Source organism: Chiloscyllium plagiosum, chromosome 5 (assembly GCF_004010195.1).
Source record: "Chiloscyllium plagiosum isolate BGI_BamShark_2017 chromosome 5, ASM401019v2, whole genome shotgun sequence".
NCBI classification, from domain to species: domain Eukaryota; kingdom Metazoa; phylum Chordata; class Chondrichthyes; order Orectolobiformes; family Hemiscylliidae; genus Chiloscyllium; species Chiloscyllium plagiosum.
Genome location: NC_057714.1, coordinates 104,478,249 through 104,494,219, shown reverse-complemented (window position 1 = coordinate 104,494,219; position 15,971 = coordinate 104,478,249). Strand labels below are relative to the sequence as shown.

General features: G+C 43.2%; 1 protein-coding gene across 1 annotated transcript in view; it reads right to left on the bottom strand.

The window, feature by feature from the left end:
• Positions 1-1,142: 1,142 nt before the first annotated feature.
• Positions 1,143-15,971, bottom strand: part of paxip1 (PAX interacting (with transcription-activation domain) protein 1) — a 114,865-nt gene continuing 100,036 nt past the window's right edge. Inside the window, exons 16-21 of the mRNA XM_043690723.1 lie at positions 12,220-12,388; positions 8,561-8,661; positions 7,417-7,551; positions 6,688-6,763; positions 6,536-6,596; positions 1,143-1,664 (exon numbers count right to left, since the gene is read on the bottom strand). Of these exons, the coding sequence (XP_043546658.1) occupies positions 1,649-1,664; positions 6,536-6,596; positions 6,688-6,763; positions 7,417-7,551; positions 8,561-8,661; positions 12,220-12,388 (558 nt within the window). The 3' untranslated portion in view covers positions 1,143-1,648. The remainder of the gene's footprint in view (positions 1,665-6,535; positions 6,597-6,687; positions 6,764-7,416; positions 7,552-8,560; positions 8,662-12,219; positions 12,389-15,971) is intronic.

The following is a 15,971-nucleotide window of genomic DNA, read 5'->3' as shown; positions in this document are numbered from 1 at the left end:
CACCCTCTCCAAAGTTTCCACATCTTTCCTAAAGTGAGGCGACCAGAACTGCACACAGTACTCCAAATGTGGCCTAGCCAAAGTCCTGTACAGCTGTAACATCACTTCACGACTCTTGAATTCAATCCCTCTGCTAATGAACGCTAATACACCATAGACCTTCTTACGAGCTCTATCCACCTGAGTGGCAACTTTCAAGGACCTATGAACATAGACCCCAAGATCTCTCTGTTCCTCCACCTCACTAAGAACCCTATCGTTAACCCTGTATTCCGCATTCTTATTTGTCTTTCCAAAATGGACAACCTCACACTTGGCAGGGTTGAACTCCATCTGCAACTCCTCAGCCCAGCTCTGCATCATATCCAAGTCCCTTTGCAGCCGACAAGAGCCCTCCTCACTATCCACAACTCCACCAATCTTCGTATCATCTGCAAATTTACTGACCCACCCTTCGACTCCCTCATCCAAGTCATTAATAAAAATTACGAACACCAGAGGACCCAGAACTGATCCCTGAGGAGCTCCACTTGTAACTGGGCTCCAGGCTGAATATGTACCATCTACCACCACTCTCTGACTTCGACCGTTTAGCCAGAAAACCCATGGTAGCTATTCAGCTGTATATGATAGTACTTCCAGATATATTAAAAAAACACCCAACTCTATTCACAGTAGACATCATCCTCACAATTAATTATAGCAAAATGCAATTGATAACATGAACAGAGTAGGCAATGGCCTATTAGTTTTATCATTAGTTTATTCATCCAGAGACCCTGTACTGGGGACCTGGGTTTAAATCCTACCATGGCAGATTGTGGAATTACAATTCAATTTTTAAAAAAATGATTACCATCAAAACTTTCCCAATTGACTGAAAATCCCATCTAAGTCACCAACGCCCTTTAAGCAAGCTGCTATCCTTACCTTACCTGGCAGACCCACAGCAACGTGGTCAATTTTTAACTGCCCTCATGGTGAATAGGGATGAACAATAAATGCTGGCCCAGCCAGCAACACTCACATCCCACGAATAAATAAAAACCACATCATTGAAAACCTGAGCTTAAAAATCTCTTATCCCTGAATCTTTAAGAACGAGAAGTGACTCTGGTAATTTTTAAAACTCATTTATTCAACTCATGCAACTTTGCGTAATAAAAGTAATTCACAAATTAGAAATACAAAACAAAATTTGCATAAAGTCCAGAATTTCAAAACATCCATAATTTATCAGACGACAGCCCTTTATAAAATTTTCATAATAAACAAGAGTTAGAGCTAGATTTTTATTTATGGGCTTGTACCACAGTCATAGTTAAAAACAGTTTATTAAAAATAATCGATTACTATCTGAACTGGCTAAAATAATCAGTACAATATTCTACAGTAAGAAAACAAGCCAGCACTGGAGTAAAACATAACAAAATATGTTTCTTAAGTAACACACATCTTAAAAAGATGCAAATTGCTTTTCTTCTTCCTCTCCTGCCTGAATCTGCCTGTTTCACTGAAGACACTTCAGACTGAACAGTAGAGTGACAGTCAATAGGAAAGTACAACACACTTGTCCCAGCTCCTCAGTAGTTTGATTCAACACTGTTCTGGCAATCTGGCTGTGCAACACCATGCACCCAGCATCATTTCAGGTGAATTTATATGTAAGATCGTTAAGGAAAAGTTCTCAATCACAGGCAGGATTTTTGATTAGCACAGTATCGAACATACTTTTCAAATGCTCCCAACTCCCTTTAGAGTCATAAAATCAGAGGTCCATGGTATGAGATATTTTCAGTCTTTTGTTCTTGTTCACTTTTATAGTTCCCCTCCAAAATAGGGACCATTACCTCAGTGATGTCTGACTCAAAGAAATAACCTACAAATTAATGCCAGTATAAACCTCTTTGCTCTTAAAATGAAAGGTAATGTATCCTGTGTTAATAAAGTGTATGTGTAACAGGCCCCTGGATTCCCAATTACATTGTACCTTTTGTTAACTAATAAAACACAGGAAGTGATAGTAATTTGTGTCAATAAACAACAGGTAGCAACACACCAGGTGACAGGAACTTTTATTGATACAGCATAATTGGTGACTGTCATTACTCAAAGTGTATCTGGTATCAAGGTTTACTGGCTGTTTAAGTTGATTTTCAGAAACTATCCAGATTGGTTCTCAAAATCAAACAGCGCGTCTATAGAGTGTGTTCACGATCGGTTTGTGAAAACTCATTCTGCCCCCGGGTTTTGCTTAAAACCATAAGATGGCGGAGCAGAATTAGGCCATTCGGCCCATCGAGTCTACTTCACTATTTGATCATGGCCAATTTGTTCCTCAAAATCCCCCCCAACCCTGATCCCCTTACTAATCGAGAAGCCATCTATCTCTTTCTTAAAGACACTCAATGACTGGCCTCCACATGAAGGCCTTTTGCCCGAAACATCGATTTTCCTGCTCCTCGGATGCTGTCTGACCTGCTGCGCTTTTCTAGCGCCACTCTATAATCCTGACTGGCCTCCACAGCCTTCTGTGGCAATGAGTTCGACAAAGTCTCTACCCTCTGGCTGAAAAAATTCCTCTTCTCAGTTCTCAAGAATTGTCCCTTCATTCCGAGGCCATGCCTTTGGATCTTAGTCTCTCCTGCCATTGGAAGCATCTTCTCCATGTCCACTCAATCTAGGTCTCTCAGTATTCTGTACGTTTATGAGATTTCCCCCTCATCCTTCTCTGCAGAATCCTCAGGGGTGAGGGCCTAAAACAGTTCTCCATGTTCCAAATGCAGTCTAACCAAGAAGATTGATAAGGGTAGAACAGTAGACATTGTTTACTTGGACTATAGCAAAGCCTTCGACAAGGTTCCACATGGTAGACTAATGAGTAGTTAGGTCACATGGGATTCAGGGTGAGCTTGCCAATTGGATACATAATTGGCTTAATGGCAGAAGATAAAATGGCGATGGAGGGTTGCGTTTTGGACTGGAGGCCTGTTACCAACAATGTTCCACAGGGATCGGTTCTAGGTCCTCTTTTGTTTGTTATTTATATAAACGATTTGGATGAGAACATAGAAGGCATGGTCAGTAAGTGTGCGGACAACACCAAAATTAGTTGCACAGTTGACAGTGAAAGCGGCTATTTAAGATGACAAAGGGATCTTGATCAAATGGGTCCAAGTGCTGAAAACTGGCAAATGGAGTTCAATCTGGGTAAATGCAAGGTATTACATTTTGGTACAACAGACAATGGTAGGACTTAGACAATTAATTGTAGGGCCTTGTGTAGTGTTATAGGTCAGAGGGACCTAGGGGTTCAGGTACATAATTCTTTGAAGTTTGTGTCACATATAGACAGGGTGGTTAAAGGTGTTTGGCACGCTTGCCTTCATTGCTCAGTCCTTTGAGTAAAGGAGTTGGGAAATCATGTCAAGGTTGTACAGGATATTGGTGAGGCTTCTTCTGCAATACTGTGTCCAGTTCTGGTCGCCCAGTTATAGGAAGGATATTATTAAGCTGGAGAGAGTTCGGAAGGGATTTATCACGATGTTATCAGGTATGGAATGTTTGGGTTATAAAGGAAGTCTGGATAAGCTGGGACTTCTTTCCCTGGAGCGTAGGAGATTGAGAGGCGACATTACAGAAATTAATAAAACATTAAGGGGTGCAGATAGAGTTAATGGTAGCTGTCTCTTCCCCAGGATGGGGGATTTCAAGACTACAGGGCACATTTTGAAGGAAAGAGGACAGAAATTTTAAAAATATATATAAGTGGCAAAGATATAAGATGGTTCACATGTGGAATGAACTTCCTGAGGAAATGATAGATGCAGGTAGAGTTACAACTTTTGCAAGACATTTGGATAAGTACATGAATAGGAAAGGTTTGGAGGGATAGGGGCTAGGAACAGGCAGATGGGACCATTTAGTTTGGGATTATGCCTGACATGGACTTGTTGGACTGAAGGGTCTGTTTCCGTGCTGTATGACTCTGTGACGACAGCCTTACACAGTCTCAGCAGTATACCTCTTGAAATGAAGGCTAAAATTGCATTTGCTTTACTAACTGCCAACTGAACCTGCAGGTTAACCTTAAGAGAATCCTGAACTAGGATTCCCAAGTCCCTGTTCCTATCAAAGTCCATAATCTCTCACTTTCCCACATTGTATTCCATCTGCCATTTCTTTGCCCACTCTTCCAGCCTGTCCAAATCCTTCTCCAGTCTTCCGCTTCCTCAGTACTACCTGTCCCTCCACTTGTCTTTGTGGCATCTGCTACCTTAGGAACACTGTCCTCCCTCAGTTCCTTTGTCCAGATCGTTATTGTATAATATGAATAGTTGTGGGCTCAACACTGACCCCTGTGGAACTCCACTCATCACCAGCTGCCATCCTGAAAAATACCTCTATGCCCACTCTGCCTTCTGCCAGTCAAGATTAGAGTGGTGCTGGAAAAGCACAGCAGGTCAGACAGCCTCAGAGGAGCAGGGAAATCGATGTTTCTGGCAGGAGCTCATCATCAGGAATGACAGTGGGAGCCTCTGGGATGGAGAGATAAATGGGAGGGGTTGGGGCTGGGGAGAGTGGGGGGGAAGGAAGATTGGCAGGTAGGACAGGTCATGAGGATAGTGCTGAGCTGGCAGGTTGGAACTGGGGTCCATCTTCATGACCTGTCCTACCTGCCAATCTTCCTTCCCACCGATCCGCTCCACCTCCTCTCCAACCTATCACATTCAACCCCACCTCCATCCACTTACTGCACTCTTAGTTGCTTTCTCCCTAGCCCCACCCCCTCCCATTTATCTCTCTACCCCCGAGGCTCCCAGCCTCATTCCTGAAGAAGGGCTCCTGCCCGAAATGTGAACTTTCCTGCTCCTCGGATGCTGCCTGACCTGCTGTGCTTTTCCAGCACCACTCTAATCTTGATTCTGATCTTCAGTCCTCACTTTTGCCTTCTGTCAGTCAGCCAATCCTCGGTATAGGCCAGTATCTTGCCCCTTACACCATGGGCTCTTATCTCATTTTGGAGCCTCCAGTCAGCACCTTGTTAAAGGCCTTCTGAAGCCAAATCGATCACGTCCACTGGCTCTCCTTTGTATAACTTGCTCATTACCTTTTCAAAGAAGTTGAAGATTTGCCCGGCATGACCTCCCCTTGACAAAGCTGTGCTGACTCAGCCCTATTTTACCATGCACTTCCAAATCTCTCCTTTAATAATGGATTCTAAAATCTTACTAATGATTGAGGTCAGGTTAACAGGTTAACCAGTTTTTGGTTTCCTGTGATGTTGCTCTGCTGATGCTTTGGATGGGAGTGGATTGGTACAGATAGAAATCTATCAAATGGTGATAAAATGGTGAAATGTTCTTAGTCAATTAACTGCTCAAAAGCTAGAGCACAGTGCTAAGTTCTATATTACTGCAGAACAAAATGTTCACATTCCTCTCAAAAATTACACTTAAAATAATTTGAATCAATCCATTTATTACTGTAGTATTGTTTTACTCAAACCAGATTAAGACAACTGTTTAAAAACAAATCAATATAATTTTTCTGTAATGCATCATCTTGGTGGTTTGGTAACGGTAATACTCTACACAAGTAGAGCTCTAAATACTAACATACCGATAACGGCAGTCTGAGGATGCAAGACCCAAAGATGAGCAACTTAATAAAGACCTTGACTGGCCAACACACTCAATCTCCCGTGGTACTGGAGAATTATAGCTATTAGAAGAAAATTACTGTTCTCTGTCACAACCATCCTGCAAGCACTGTTACTCACCCAAGTGAAAAGCAATACTGAACGCATCTGTTTGAGGTATTTCAAGGTTCTAAGGTAACCACAATATCCATTTAACTGTGTTGGAGGACACAGCACAGTACCTTCCATTCAGAGATGCAGACTGTCAAATTCAGATTAATGGCCAGAACTTTAGATGATTTTTAAATTACTGGGTACAGAAAGTAAACAAATTACCCAACATTGGTAAAAGGTATTTTTCAGATGCTTCCACTTGCATTGCTGCCCATATAAAAAAATTATAATCCAATTTAGTAAATAGATAATTTGGTACCTAGGTTTGGTATCCTTTAGATTTAAATTTCCATTTACAATAATGGATATGCCTCCCATACAAGTGACCATGAACGTTTGCAGCTTTGTTTTATTTTGCCTGCCAGTGAAATTCTCCCCCTCCAATCTATTGTGAAGCAGTGAGCTACAGGAAGTCAGCCACTTATTGAGTAGCCTGACTGGGAGATCTCATCATGCATAAACACAACCATGGACAAAGGAATATAAATTTTAACCTAAGCCTTAACTTAGAAGGTTTGGCAGATTGGAAAAGAAATCTGGGATACCAGAGGGGTCAGTCTAACAAATCCCTTTAAATACACAAGCCATGTGTGTCATTGCCCCTTGGAGAGTCACGATCCCTGAAAGGTGTTAAAAAGATCAGTGAACCAAGTTAAATAAGCCTTGGCAGCAGGTTTTATCAGGAGTCAGAACTGGAAGTGTTCACACATGAAAGGATATGACTCATAATCGAGCGTTTGCGTCAGGACACCAGTCAAAACAAACTCTGCGTTGTGAACATCTGGAAAGAACAGAAACAGAAGTTACAAATCAACGACCAAAACTTAACTGCATGACTGCAAGAAGCATCTCAGGCATAGATAGCTACTCACCTATATTTCGGATAAAATAATCCCGACATAAGTGAAGATCGTTTTCACATGAGATGAGGATTATCTCGGACAAACTCTTAGGAAAAAGAAAAAGCACTTGTAAGTAGGTGAAGAACTGATATACAGCAACTGAAGAAATCTGTAGATGCAATAGCCCAATTCCATTGCCCAACATTGAGTTGCTCTCTTTTCCTATGTTCGAGTGAGTGAAAGAAGCATTTGCATTTCAGATGCCAATTGCCAGCAGAGAGCACTCCTGTCTCAGATTAAAAGAACCTTATAAAGTGCCATTAACTAACTTCAGAAAAAACATTGCCTTCTCCCTAAGCAAGAGTGGGGATTCGACTTCCAATTTAGTTGTACAGACTGACACATGCTGGGAGCTCAGTTACAATGAATCTCATTTCATGTAGACTGTCACAGCGAGTAGTTTGGGCTGCACTTGAAGCCAGAAGGTGGAGAGAAGAGAGTGCAAGCTCATTGCACCATCCAATCTCCCTAAACAAAAGAATGGAACAGGGGACTTTAATTACTTTTACCGTTACTGTGCTCGGTTTCTGCTCATTTTTTAAAAAAAATTCTGACTCTGATCTAGTTTGAGGAGCCGAGGAAGCAAATGCCCTGGTGGTTTTCTTTTTGAAAAAGGGGCGAATGTCTGTCTTGAGGGTGAAGCCTGGGGTTTCAGCATCCACAAAGCTCATTCAACCAAAGTGCCCAAGGACGACCAACCTTGTTCTGTTTATACTCCATGATTTTGCGATAGGCAGGTTGTTTAGGCAGCAGTTTACCACCCGCACACTCTATGATGGCTTTCATCGTTGCGTGACTGGGGCAAATCCCAGGAGTGATGTAGAAATACTTGCCCTGAAAGAGAGCAGGCAATAAAACAGGAAGCCGTGGCAAAAATTACATCCCAGAGTCAAGCTACTTGGCCTGCGCTAGCCAAAACTGAGCAACAAGCCACCTAATCTAATCGCATTTCCCAGCATTTGGCTGTAGCCTTGCGGGTTACATAAGAACTCCAGAAATAGGAGTAACGCCATTCAGGCCTGCCATTCTATGAGATCTTGGCGGATGTGCCAGATGACTCATTTCCTCTTTTTTTGTTGCAGCTCTTCCTAGCCCTCGATATCTTCATATTTATAATCCATCTCCTCTTTAAACGCCATCAGTGACCTAGCTTCCAGGAGTTAGAGAATTCCATACTACACATGACTGCAACAGGGCTACATTTAAGTTCTTCTACTATTAATACGACAGGAGCTTTTCACAGCATGGGAGGCGGCCATTTGACCCACTGTACTTCTGTCTACTTGAGAGCTTTGCTCCAAATGCCCTGCAAAAGTTCATTTCTGAGTTGATATAATTAATTCCCAGGTTCCGTCTGACTCTTTAAAGCAAATTTACCCCTTTAGGGACCTTGCTCAAAAAATACTTTAAGGAGAAAGTGAGGACTGCAGATGCTGGAGATCAGAGCTGAAAATGTGTTGCTGGAAAAGCGCAGCAGGTCAGGCAGCATCCAAGGAACAGGAGAATCGACGTTTCCTGAAGAAGGGCTTATGCCCGAAACGTCGATTCTCCTGTTCCTTGGATGCTGCCTGACCTGCTGTGCTTTTCCAGCAACACATTTTCAGCAAAAAATACTTGAGTTCTGTTCATCCTTGCAGCTTCTCAATTCGTCTTCATTTTCAGTGTCAACACGTACACGTAGAAGATAAACGATAGCTACAATTCTTTTCCTTTCTCGGAAGAGATTTGGCAAAAGCCTCTGTAAGGCTGCTGTGTGTGCAGGTCCACCAGTAACACTTATTAATGTGCATTGAAATACAACACGCACAGGCATAATACACACAGGGAAGCATATGAACCTTGCCTTGAATAAAGGAGCATTCTGCGCCCTCTTAAGTGACTCCTCCAAACTAAAACAGAAGAGAACTTCTGCTTCTGCGTCTCTCAGCACAAAATTCTGCTCGTCTGTAGGAAAAGAAATACTACCTGTTAGAAAAGACTGCAGCTTTCGGATGCTCAGGTCAAAAACAAATTTACAAGCATTGAGCTTAACTCAAATCTCTTGCACAACAGAGACTGGCTTCTGGCTAAGACATTGTAGGGGGTCAGCAAGCTACATCCATGTACTGATATCATAAGTAAGAGGGATCGGATGATCGGATTTGTTAACCCAATCTACACTGCTCTTAGCTGTCTTGAGGCACTGCACAGAGGTGGCTAACTCCTCACTGGGGGAACAGCACAGCAGGAGGAGAACTGGCCCAGATGCTAGAAAAAGTCAACATGTTGGGTAGTTCATCAATAAGAGGGGGCATTACTCACCAGCCCAGCAAGTGCAGAATTGTGATGAGAATCCCTGGAGAAATAGATCAGGATGGGGGGGGGGGGGAATGGAGTGGATACACGGATTGGTGTAAACACAAAATGTATAGCATGTCTTCAAATTGAAGTTAAAAAACAAACCTCCCAAGCTTGCTATCTGTTATTTGTAGATAAAAGCACAACAGACAAATTCCAGCAGACAACACATTGCCAGTTATTTTTAAGGAAACAGAGTCATACAACGTGGAAACAGACCCTTCAGTCCAACCAGTCCATGCCGATGATGCTCCCAAACTAAACTAGTCCCACCATCCTGCATTAGCCCATACCCCTCCAAACATTCCCTATTCACATACTTATCCAAATGTCTTTTAAACATTGTAACTGCCCCTACTCCATCACTTCCTCTGGCAGTTCATTTGACAAACTAACCACTCTCTGCATAAAAGAGTTGCGCCCCCCCCCCCCCGTGTCCTTTTTAAACCTTTCTCCTCTCACCTTAAAAATCTAACCCCTAGTTTTGAACTCTCCCACCCCAGGGAAAAGCCCTGTGCCATTCACCTTATCTATGCCCCTCATGATTTTATAAACCTCAACTAGGTTACCCCTCAACCTTTTACATTTCAGTGGCAAAAGGTCTCAGCCTTTCAGCCTATTTTCCTGTCTCCAACTCTCCAATCCCAGCAACATCTTGGTAAATCTGTCCTGAATCCTGCCCAGTTTAGTTATATCCTTCCTATAACAGGGCGACCAGTACGGCACACAGTACTCCAGACAAGGCCTCCCCAACACACTGTACAACCTCAACATGACGTCCCAGTTCCTATATGCGAACTGTCATAAAAGACATTACATTCTTTTAAAAATTATTTTTGAAATGAAAATGTTCAAAGGCACTTTGGATAGTGAGGGACTGCATAAACCAAGAAACTGGTTTGGAAAAATTGGCTGTGGAAAAATAAAACCAGCAATTGTAACTGAAAATGCAGATTATCCAGCTCTAAACTTATTTTTTATAAGTATGAGAAATACACATCAGGTACTCATTGGAATCAAATCAGCACACTAACAGGAGCTAGGCATATCCAATGATATTGTTCCAAGGTAAAATGTGGAACTTCATTTAGGGGCTTGCAGTAGACTGTTCCAATATGAAATGAGCAAAAGTGGGCTGCTCCCTCGTCTTCTGGAACATTTCCATAAAGAATACTGTTACGGTTGAATCTTTCTCCTCCAAAGTAATGACATGAAAATGGTATTTTTCTTACAAAATCAGCCTTAGTTTTAAAAGACATGTTGCGTGGTGCTAAGAGAAGTACATAATGCTCCCCTAAGGTTCAAATGAACCCTCCAAACCTTACAATGTGCACATCTAAACTCCGGAAAGTTTAAAACACTGAAAGAAAAGGTTGTGCCCCCATCCCGTGTGTTTTGAAAAGAGTATTAGCAAGAAGTGACGAGGCAAAGACACACTGTGCACGCTAGCAATCACAGGCCCCTCTCCGAGGCACTGACTGGAGGAGTAGTAAGGGGCTCGGTTATTCTGGACAATCACACTGCCACCATGCAGGAAATTTCCAGCTCTGTCATCAGCCATCACCCATTGCCGTGAACAACAACTGGAGGGTGAGAGTAGGGAGCCACATACCCAGAAACGGGCACGGGGTTACACGCAGTGTCATCCAAAATTTTTCCATTTCTAGAACTTTGTTATCCCCACTCTAATTCTGACTTCAACACTACTTGATCTCATATCTCAGCTGCACGCCAGATGTCGAGGCTAAGAGAAGACAAGCTGTCTAGAGGCAAGGGAATCAGTGGGAATGGAACTTGACTGCCCCAGCCCCGAGACACCAGGCCTGTTGGGAACCTCATTTTGCATCATCTATCCCACAACGGACTGGTGCAGATGGCATGGCGTTGACCTTTCTGCCCACAGAGTAGAAGGTATGGTCAGGTCACACATGCACAATTATTTAATGCAATCGTGTTACATTGTGGCATCCATGACTTAGTTGGCACCAATGTAGGTATGCATGTTCTGCGCTTTGAATGGGTCAGCAGAGTCATAGAGATGTACAGCATGGAAACAGACCTTTCGGTCCAACTTGTCCATGCCGGCCAGATATCCCAACTCAATCTAGTCCCATTTGCAAGCATTTGGCCCATAATCCCTGTAAACCCTTACTATTCATACACCCATCCAAATGCCTTTTAAATGTTGCAATTGTACTAGCCTCCACCACTTCCTCTGGCAGCTCATTCCATACATGCACCACCCTCCGCGAGGAAACGTTGCCCCTTTACGTCCCTCTTATATCTTTCCCTCTCACCTTAAACCTACGCCCTGTAGTTTTGGACTCTGCCACCCCAGGGCAAAGACCTTGGCTACTCACTCTATCTACGCCCCTCATTTGGTAAACCTCTATAAGGTCGCCCCTCAGGATCGACGCTCCAGGGAAAACAGCCCCAGCCTGCTCAGCCTCTCCCTGTAGCTCAAATCCTCCAACCCTGGCAATAGCCCTGTAAATCTTTTCTGAACCCTTTCAAGTTTCACAGCATCTCTCCTATAGAAGGGAGACCAGAATTCCATTCAATATTCCAAAAGTAACAGCTGCAACATGTCCCTCCCAACTCCTATACTTAATACACTGATCAATAAAGGAAAGCATACCACACACATTCACCATCCTAGCTACCTGCGAGTCCAAGTTCAAGTAACTATAAACCTGCACTCCAAGGTCTCTTTGTTCAGCAACCCTTCCCAAGACCTTACCATTAAATGTCTAAACCCTGCCCTGATTTCCCTTCCCAAAATGCAGCACCTCACACAACCTGCACATTAGCAATTAAGCTCTGGGACACATGGCCTGAAAGGGCTGGGGAGCGAGGTTCGGTTGAGGCTTTTGAATGGAGAGTATTTGAAAAAAGCACAATGCTTAGGTCTATGGGGAGAAGGGCACGAAGAGAAAGGCTCATTCAGAGAGCACCACCACAATGGGCCAAATAGCCTCCTTCTGCACTGTAACCATTTACACCCTATCAACATACAAAAGTATCAGTACAAGATGTGGAGACCCTATATTAGAGATGTGCATATTCATGCTATGGTCACCTCAAACTTGAAGCAGCCACTGTGCGGTGAGGTAAGAGAGAGCTCTGAAATCAGTGCCAGTAGCAATTACCGGCACGGTGACTTACCAATAAACTTCTGACTTTTAAAGCTCTCCTCTAACCACTCAGGTGTGACAATGTGATTTACGATGGAGATGGCAGTCAAGAACTTCACTGTACGTGTCACTTTATTTGCCACCAGATGGGTACATTTCTGAGCAGACTCTGCAACTTCACCACCAAGTACATAGAGTTTCTGAAATAAAGGTAGAAAAATGAAGTTGTGCTTTCACAAAAAACCCTGACATCCATCAGAAGTGCTGAATATGCACTTACACAGGCACAAACAATGTAGTAACACAGCCAAAGAGGATTAACGCCAGCAACTTTACAGAAATCCTTGACCTATCAGGGCAGGGCAACAAAAGCATCTCTAAAGAGGTAGGTGTTAGGAAGTGTGTTAAAGCGAGAGAAGCTGAGAAATAGAGGGGTTGAAAGGAGAGAACTGCAGGGTTTGGGAATATACCGCCTGAAGAGAATGCAGCAGACAGGCAAGGTCATTAGAAGTCAGGGCTAAAGGCCATTTCCGAGAGGCATGGAGATAGATCAGCGAATGATTAGGAGCTGGAGCAGATTACGTAGATAAGGAACCATGAGATTCTAGAGATCTGAAAACAAAGACCAGGAATTTCAAAATTGAGAGGTTATGCCACCGTGGGGGTGGGGAGAGGTGGCATTGTGGGTCAGCAGGTACAGAGGCACAATGGGTGACCATGACTAGCTAAGAATTCAATCAAATGGTGTTGTGGATGAGCTTAACTTTGTGCAAGTTGGAAGATGTGAAGCTAACCAGGTGTGCACTGGAGGAATCATGTCTTGAAGTAACAAAGACATGAATGGAGGAAATCTTCTCGATTCTCGAAAAGAAATGCATCATTTGGTTACCAATGTATGTAGACAGTTTGATGACAACTGATATAATGGCTGACAAAATAAAACACAAGAAAGATTTCCCCTGAGAGAAGGTTCTAACTTTGGTGTATATATTTTTTTTCCCTGATTGTCTTTCATGGGCTGCCAGAATTGGTTGCATACCCCCAAATTTCCCTGAACTGTGTGGGCTGCTGGGTCAGTAAAGAGTTAACCATGTCACACGTAGGCTAGACCAGGTAAGGACAGCAGTAGCCATCGCCCCTGAATCACAGAAAGCTAGCATTTGAGTTCAGCACGTAACAGGGAATGGAAAATGTCAGCTTATATTTCGAATGGAATGGGCCAAAAAACTCAGGAGGTTTTGCTAAAATCATTCAAGGCATGAGTCAGAGTACACCCTGAATACTGCAAACAGTTCTGGTTCCAAATCTAAGGAAAGGTATATTGGCATTGAAGGCAGTGGGCTGATACCAGGTATGGAGGGACCGAATTGTGAGGAGTCAGAGTCCTACTGACCAAAATCTCCATCCACGCTAACCCCATTTCCCTGCACTTAGCCCATACCCTTCTAAACCTTTCCTCTCCATGTATTTGTCTAAATGCCTTTTAAATATTGTTAATGTGCCTGCCTCAACCACTTCCGCTGGCAGCTCATTACCCTCTTGTGTAAAAAAAAGTTGCCCCTCAGGTTCCCTTTTATGCTTTCCCCTCTAACCTTGAACTGATGCCCTCAACTGCGCAGTCGAGTAGGTTGGGCCCACAGTCATTAGAATTTAGAAGAATGAGAGGCAACCTTATTGAAGCAAATAGAATACACAGGGGACTTGACAGCATGGAGGTGAAAATGTGTTTCCCCCTCTCGGACAGTCTGGAACCAGAGCGCATAATTTCAGGATAAGGGGTTGCATATTTAAGACAGACAGAGAGACGAGACAGAATTCTCAAAGGGTAGTGAATTTGTGGACTTCTTTACCACAGACTGCCATCAATGCTGGGTCATGACGTATATTCAGGGCTGAGGTAGATTTTGAGTCAGGAAAGGGAATCAAGGGTTATGGACAACAGGCAGGAATGTGGAGTTCAGGATCATCAGATCAGCCATGACCTCACCCAAATGCCAGAACAGACCCGTTGGGCACAATGGCCCACTTTTCTTCCTATGTTTTGTAGAGTTAAAGGACAAGTGTGTCAGATGGGTTTTTACAGCAACTGACAATAGCTTCATAGTCACCATCACTGAGATGAGTATTACATTTCAGATATTATTAATTAAACTCAAATCCCACCATCTGTCTGGGTAAGATTTGAACACTTGACCCCAAAGTATTAGTTTGGGGCTCTCGATTACAAGCCCTGTGACATTACCGGTACGCCTCAACCTCCTTGATGGCTATTAAGAGATTTTAGGAATAATTTTCTTACAAATTTGCCAACATCATTAACTCCCTTCATCACATCATCACTGCCAAAGACTATCTTACCAATGGCCTTGCTTTAAGATGTGTGAATAGCTCATTTACACTCTGTAAGCACTGCACTAAAAGTCTCTCAGGGTGATGGCAAGGAGTGGTTCCCACTTGGCCCAGCAGTGTCCTGCTTGAAGACACCAACAATATTCTCAAGGACCACGATTGTGACACCTTAGACCTTTCTTTGTGGTTTCCAGTCAATAGCTCCGTTTTACTGGCCTATCGGTGTTGTTTTACCCCCTTGTGCTATCAGTGTTACCTACATTATCATGGCTCCAGAACACCATTTACTATGTTCTCCATAGGTGACAAACTTGGACATTCCTTCCATTCCTAACTGACATTAGGCTACTCTGTGATATTATCTTCAAGTGTTGCGTAGATTTTACCCCTTAATCATCACCCGGTTTCAATCCAAAGTTTTGTTTAAATCCCATAGCATAGAAGTCATTCAACCCACATTCCGAGGGAAACTAGGGGGTAGGCAATAATGAAGAAGGGCTTATCCCCGAAACGTCGATTCTCCTGTTCCCTGGATGCTGCCTGACCTGCTGTGCTTTTCCAGCAACACATTTTCAGCAGGCAATAAACACTAGCCTTGCCAAGGAGACCCATGTGCCAGGATGAGGGTAAAATGCTCTCATTACCTGTGATCCTGCACAGATTCACAAGTCCGATTCCACAACGCTATTTCGGGGTTCCATTAGTTATTGGATTCCTGATTAGGTTTTCAATTTTTCGTTTTTGTTTGGTGCTCTAATAGCAGATCGTTACAGGTGCTAAGTACATTGGGATCATAATCGATCATTTTGAAACACGAGGAAGGAAATTCTCACTTCACACTTCAAATGCCTTCATCCCACCTACACTACATTCGACAGGACAATGCACTATTTCTAAACAATTCCAGTCAGCCACCAGCCCACCCAACCACATCGCAGTATCTAGTAGCATCTTGCATATACGTCTGAGGTTAAGTGGAACTTGGGGAAAGGTGACGGTTATATGTCAATTGAGAGTAATTGGGTGAGAAACCAATTGGGTATTTTGTATAGAAGGAGCAAGTAATCAATGCAGTTAGAGCTGATGGCGAGACAATTGGAAAGAAGCTCTAACTGGAAAAAACAAAAACATATGCCTAGACTCCATTTAAACACCAGAGGTAAAACTGTCGGTTATCACCCTAAATCTGTCTAGAGTTGGCAGAGATCTCCAGAAATTGCAATCTGTCATTTCAGAATTGTGAACCAATGCCCCTCCAACCTTATGACAATGTTTGGGGTGAATAGCCAAGGTCATTTCTCCAGCATGCGGGAGTCTAAAACTCAGTTTAGGGGGAGAGGGGAAAGATTTAAAAAGGGACCTGAGGGGGTAACCTTTTCATGCAGAGGGTGGTACGTGTATGGAATGAGCTGACAGAGGGAGTGGTGGAGGCTG